A 7,257-nucleotide genomic window follows, 5' to 3' on the forward strand; every position below is an offset into this window, starting at 1 on the left:
CCGCGTGATCCATCGGCGATGATGCTCTTGAACGAGGAAAGTTAGGAGAGAAAACTCGTTAAAACAAAGTGGTGCAAATGAAAATGAAAGCAGAAAATCGCGTTTATATATGTTTTTAAAAAAAATAAATAAATAAAATCGGAAAAATGCCGCTGGCCGATCGCTGGCCGATCGGGCCCTCATGCCAATAACGGCTAGCAGAAATCGGCCGAAACGGATCGGCTAGCGACGAGCGATCGGCCAGCCCGCGCCGATCCGCTCGCCGAAATCGCCAGCGGCGATTGCAATGGTTCGGCTAGCGCGGCGATCGGCTAGCCGACGTCGGCTAGCCGACCATTGCGGATGCTCATATATGATTTTAAAAAAATCGGAAAACACCGTCGGCCGATCGCTAGCCGATCGGGCCTCTGCAATGGCGGCTAGCCGATCGGCTAGCGCTTCGGCCAGCGACGAGCGATCGCTGAAAATGCCGACGCCAAAATGGCGCTCGCCGATTGCAATGGTTCGGCTAGCCGATCGGCTAGCGCGACGAATCGGCTAGCCGGTCGCTAGCCGACCATTGCGGATGCTCTAAATGATACATTTCATAAAATAGAAACATTATCAAGTCTATCTACTTTTTCACTCTATCTTACTTTACTCTCTCCACTCAACTCACAAAATAACACTACATAAAATCTCGTGCTGAAAAGGAAATGTTCACTTAGAATGGAACGAAGGGAGTAGATGTTTGGTCATGTTAAGTAGATAGATAAAAATGTAGAGAAAATAAAGTAAGAGAGGATAAAATAAAAGTAAGAAAAAGTGGTATAATATATAGAAATGTCTCGATTATAATAAAACTTTACAAAAGATGAAAAAATGACATTACGAGGAAACGAAGGAGGTATGTAATTGCATATTATAGTACTAGTATGATTTAAATATTTGATATAAGTGGGTGGAATAAAGTGGCCACTTTTTATTTTATTTTTTTAGCCGCAGGCCAACTTTTTTGGGAAGGAGCTTCATGTATAATACTCATTAATGCTTCATTTGGGTGGTTAATGATTGATTTGGGTTTGTCAGGACATTTTAAAAAATGGAAAGAAAAGTGAAAGAATTGATTCCATCAATAAAGCAATTTTGTTTATGTTTTAATTGAAACCACGTGTTAATTGGTAGGTAATTGCAGATTAGGCAATCGATAATAGAGCCACCACGTGTGGCTATTTTCTTGGTGTTGTTGTGGCCTCGTCATGGGCAATCGCAAGGTAGTTTAAGAAAATGCTTTGCGACCATCCAAGACGAGGCTGCAATGCCAATAGACAGGTCAACGTGTATCCTTACTAATAATATAACTCAATAATAAGACAAACTAATAATATTTGAGTTATATTTCCGTTGATCTTGTAATTGGTTTGTATCACTGTCTCAGTGGCTAAACAGGTCTAGTTATATGCGAAATCTTATGGATACAATAATTTATTATGTCAATCCATAGTCATGTTCACATAATATTTGATGGTGGGCTTGGGCCTAATTAGCTCAAATACTTCTCTTAGTTTATGATTATGATTTATGACTAAAAATTGTAGTTTGAAAATAGTTCAAAGCCTAATTAATAATGACCTTAAGTCATGTTCACATAATATTTGATGGTGGGCTTGGGCCTAATTAGCTCAAATACTTCTCTTAGTTTATGGTTATGATTTATGACTAAAAATTTGTAGTTTAAAAATAGTTCAAAGCCTAATTAATAATGACCTTAAGTCATGTTCACATAATATTTGATGGTGGGCTTGGGCCTAATTAGCTCAAATACTTCTTTTAGTTTATGATTATGATTTATGACTAAAAATTTGTAGTTTGAAAATAGTTCAAAGCCTAATTAATAATGACCTTAAGCCAAATAGCACGTATTTACCTGATAGGATTAGCTCTAAAAATGATTGAGTTCTCATTGTTGCATATCATCGAAGGCTTACGTTTGTCGATCTACCATATTTTGAAGAATTTAAATTTATATTAGCGTATTAATAAATATAAAAAGACATAAATATACATAAACATTCCGTACTGGGCCATGTTAGGGTGCAATCACCCCTTAAAATAACATCATACCACCATTCCTAGCCAATCATTTGTACATGTGAACGAATAATAAGCTGCCACGTGACACAAAAAAAAAAGATCCCCAAAAAAAGACAGGCCAGAAATTTGTTGGTCTTTATACAGCAATTTTTCTTGTCCAGCAATATCCGACACACTATACAACAATCTATAGATTGTTGTGTAGTGTTTGTAATATTGCTGTGTAGCGTTTATAATATTGTTGTATAAATAGTGTCACGGTGTCACTTTAAGAGGGGTTGTCATTTTAACACAAACCTTCCCCCTTTCTTTTCTTCTAAATTGTAAGTTTGTAATTTATTATAGTCTTATTAATTCTATAAAGGAACTATAAGTTAGATAAAAATTTAGAAATTTGTAATTTATATTTTACTTAAACGTTATAATTTGTAAATATTCTCACTATTGAATCAGATTAATATAAATGCAATTTTCTTTCTTGCTTTAGATTTATTTTATGCATTCTATATATTATAAAAAATATTTCTTATTGGTCTGCTTTATATTTATTTTATGCATTCTATTTTCAAATTTAATCTTACGGAGTATAAGTTACAGTTAAGTTAAAATTAGAAAATTATATTTCTTAAAAACGTTTCAGAATCGAAACTGGCCCAAAACCAGCTATACAAGCCGAAAACTGGCGGTATGCTGTTCGAATTCGAAACAGTCTTCGGTTGTTCATTGAGTAAACAACGTTGTTTGGTTGGAAAACGTCAATAATGTATTACACGTAGGCGGTTGGAATTTTCACCATTAGGATCATTGTGAACAAATTAAAACATGATGGTTTTTCCAGTTGGTTTTTAAAATTACGAAGCAAAATTTGATTATAGGTTATGATTTTTTTTTTATTTTTTTTTGCAATTTACCTTTAAATAAGTAGTAATATAATTAACTGTTTTATTATAATAATGAGGTCATATAGTTCTCCCAAAAGTCGCTAATTAAAAATTTGTTGAAGAGTCGTTGTGGATTGAGGGAGAAAAGTGAAGGCGGCATAAATTGTTATTTGCAAACAAGAAACACTTTATACGACGTCGTTTTTCTTATGCATCTCTCAATTTTTTTTAATTTTGGTACACATATTAGATTGATTCGTTGACAATATCTATGTTTTTAAATTGAAATTGTCGCTGTTGAAATAGTCCGCCGCCGCCATAGATAAAGATTTATGACTTGTAGATTTAGCTGGTCCCATCTCAATTCTGAACCACGTGTAAGAATTTTGATTAATTAAAAGTTGTAGCAGTGTCTAATAAAAATACAAGTTGAAATTTGGTGATTAATTCAAAATCATGACAATTTCCTGGCTTTCTAAACTAACTCTGATGGAAATTTTCATATAATTAAGATAATAGCATTTGCAATATTTTATGAATGGGGTTGCTTTGACAAGGACGTGACTACAAGTTGGTAAACGACTTCTAGATGTGTGGGTTGACCAAGCGGTAGAGTGGTTAATGTTTGAGGCCAAAAGTCTCCTCCATCGCGTGGCTTTTAAATTTAAATTATTGAACCATAAAAAAAAGTAAACGAATCATAGTTGTAATAATCAGGTGACGTGCTTAGGCGTTGTCGTAGAAGCTAAACTCAGATTTTAATACTACAAAAAGGAGGTTGTTCCATTCAACTGCGTATTAGAAATCTAAATCGATCATGGCAGCAGCTTATGCAGCTCTGGTTTCTCTCATGCAGATCATACATGAGCTCGAGAACCACCCTTCCCCTCCAATTTCTATCGACAAACAACAGCTTGTATCTCTCACTGAACATGTTGCCTTCTTGGAGGATTTTGTAGAGCGCTACGACTCCCCTGTCGACGGTAATGAGGCTGATCCGTTGGAGAGGCGCATTGCGCACGCAGCTTATGCTGCTGAAGATGTTATCGAATCATGTATTGTGGATGCGATTGGTGACCATGATGTTGAAACCGAAGAAGGAACAACATCCAGCTCCGGTGAAGAAGATGAATCCGGAGAAGAAACATCATCCAGCTCAGGAGAAGAAGATGGTTCCGGAGAAGGAGCAACATCCAGTTCCGGTGAAGAAGATGGTTCCGTAGAAGGAACAACATCCAGCTCTGGTGAAGAAGATGGTTCCGGAGAAGGAGCAACATCCAGTTCCGGTGAAGAAGATGGTTCCGGAGAAGGAACAACATCCAGTTCTGGTGAGGAGGCCGATCACGTTCATATTGTCAACTTGAATGAAGATCTACAACGAGTGATAGAGGAGATGAATCTGATCAAGAAAGAGGTCAGCGAGATCAATATACAGAGGAGGGTGGTCCATACCTATGTAGCTTCTTCGAGATCTTCTTCAACCAGCGAAAACATGTCCATGGTGGGCGTTGACGAGGCCTTAGATCAAATCATGGATCATCTGACATATCGACCTGATTTCCAAGTCATCCCCATCGTAGGCATGGGTGGAATAGGTAAGACCAGTCTTGCCAAAGAAGCTTATTCGTTACCACTTATTAAGGAACACTTTGATATCTGTGCTTGGACTACAATTTCTCAACAATATGATACTAGAAATATTCTCTGTGAACTTGTTTCTCAAGTCACTGGCTTGAATAAGGAAAATCTAAGTGAAAGCGGCGAGGGTCAACTAGGGTTAAAGCTATTCCAATATTTGTTCGGTAGAAGATTTCTAATTGTCATGGATGATATGTGGAGTATCGAAGCATGGAATAAGATAAAAAATTTCTTCCCTGAAAATAAGAATGGCAGTCGGATATTAGTCACAACTAGGCTATCCAATTTGAGTTCTGAACTGACCAATAACTATATCCTTCAAATGGAATTTTTAGATGAGAAAAGTAGTTGGGAGTTGTTCTGCAAAACTCTGTTTAGGGATAAAAGTTGTCCACCTTTATTGGAGGGAATTGGAAAGAAAATTGTGGGAGATTGTAGAGGGCTTCCTTTATCGATCATTGTGGTAGGTGGTCTTTTGAGAAAAATAGAAGCCACTCAAGCATGTTGGGAATCTATATGGGAGAATTTAACTTCAGAGGCGAATTTGGATAACGATGAGCATTGCTTGAAATTATTGAAATTGAGTTATAATCATTTGCCCGTCTATTTAAAGCCATGTTTTTTGTACTTGGGAGCCTTTGATGAAGATGATGTAATTGTTGTCTCAACACTCGTCAAGCTATGGGTTTCAGAAGGAATTCTGAAACCAAAAAATGGCGAAAGTTTGGAAACGATTGCACATGGTTTCTTAAATGAGTTGGTTGATAGAAACCTCGTATTGATTGATAAGTCGTGGTTTGGGAGCACTCGGAATTTGAAGTGCTTCCAAGTTCACGACTTTTTCAGAGACCTCTGCGTGAGAGAAGGTCTGAAAGAAGGGTTTTATCACGTCATAGGCGAAGATAGTCCTCATCAGGGCATCAGTAGTCATCGACGCGTTGTTATTCCCTACACTGCTTCAAAGGAGGAAATCTTTGATGCCTTGCAATCTATGCCACATGTTCGTTCCGTTATCTGTGGTGATGACGACGACGACATAGTCCAAGCGTGCCGGAAGTCTAGACTGTTGAGGATGATAAGCGTACGCAATCAAGTAGATGGAAGCGACGGAAATCCCCTCGTGTTTCGATTTGCTAACTTGCGTCACGTTACTGTCGAAGCTCATGCGAAGTTATCAATCAATCACCTCTGGAATCTACAGACATTGATTGTTTATTCTTACGAGAAGATTCGCGTACCGGTTGGAATTTGGAAAATGCGTCAACTGAGGCATGTCGAGTTCTTGGAGACTAAGTTGCATCTCCGAGACCCTCCAAGTGACGACGACGCCGTCGTCGTCATGGAGAATCTACACACACTCAAGGGGGTGGAGAATTTCAAATTCAGTGAAAATGTGGTTAAGAGAATTCCCAATATCAAGAGATTATTGGTGGAATATGTGGGAAGCAATGGATCAAATGATGATGATTATTATTGTCTTGGCAATATTGGATCTCTCTCAAAACTGGAATCCCTCACCTGTGGGGAACCCCTGAGGGAAGGGGGAAGGATCCATCACCTGCACAACCTTACTCTTCCTCTCTCTATCAAGAAGTTGACTCTTACAACGAGTTACGACGACAACATGTTGGAAATGATAGGTTCGTTGCCTCTTCTTCAGAAGCTGAAAATGCTGAGCGGATGCTTCGGGACAGGCAAGTGGGAAGTAGTGGAAGGCCAGTTTCCGAGCCTTACGTCGTTGAGTTTGATATGGTGTCGAGGTCTCAAGGACTGGATGGCGAAGGACAGTGCCTCCATCTTTCCGCGCCTTGAGAAGCTTCGTCTCTCTCGACTGTCTAAGTTGGAGGAGATTCCGGCTGAAATTGGAGACATTCCGACGCTGCAGACAGTTGAGTTGAACCATTGCAGCAAATCCGTCGTGGAGTATGCGAAAAACATAGTTGATGAACAAGAGGAAACGCAAGGTGAAATAACATTACACGTTTCGGTGGTGGTCAGTAAGAAGTTTGAAGAACTAAAGGTGTTGGAGAGTCCCAACTTTGAAGTTGAAGTAGTTGAACTTGCTTAGTCTTGTGCTTTACTTTCTAGTATAATAGTACATGTTTGTACATAGGTTTGAACTTTGAATAGTTATATCTTTCTTTTATTAGTCGCATATTGAATATGTACGGTGATTTTTGTTCATATAGTAGTAGCATTCCCATTTTATTAAGCTTTTCGCCTTTCTCTTTCTCTAACAAACAAGACGTAAATTGGTTAATTATCGATTAACCGAATCGAGCCCTATATGCATCACTGAAAACGCAAACACCATTCTTGAAATGTACTACTAAAATAATACTCCTACTATAGTAGTACTATATTTCTAAAATGGTCTTTCTACGCATGATAATCGAAAATGAAAAAAAAGGTTCCATTTGAGAATACCATGCTTTCTATTTTGGGTCAAAGAATGTTCAACTTTTTCTTCTCCATTTTAGTGATAAAAAACATTTAAGTTACGAAATTTAATTATATGATTTTATAAGTTTGAAAATATAATACTACTAAAATTGCAAAATATTAGCAATATTTTTTTATTATATTATCCGTGTAATATTTTGGTTACTCCAACAATATTTTCATGAATATGAGAAAATAAAAAATAAAATAAAAGAATAATAAG

The 7,257-nt window shown here is 37.5% G+C and overlaps 1 protein-coding gene across 1 annotated transcript; it reads left to right on the forward strand.

The window, feature by feature from the left end:
* Positions 1 to 3,771: 3,771 nt before the first annotated feature.
* On the forward strand, positions 3,772 to 6,660 carry LOC125190069 (putative late blight resistance protein homolog R1B-16). The gene has a single exon (XM_048087265.1). It carries the CDS (start codon positions 3,772 to 3,774, stop codon positions 6,658 to 6,660), a length of 2,889 nt encoding a protein of 962 aa, XP_047943222.1.
* The last annotated feature ends 597 nt before the right edge of the window (positions 6,661 to 7,257 follow it).

This window comes from Salvia hispanica, chromosome 5 (assembly GCF_023119035.1).
Source record: "Salvia hispanica cultivar TCC Black 2014 chromosome 5, UniMelb_Shisp_WGS_1.0, whole genome shotgun sequence".
Classification (NCBI taxonomy): Eukaryota; Viridiplantae; Streptophyta; class Magnoliopsida; order Lamiales; family Lamiaceae; genus Salvia; species Salvia hispanica.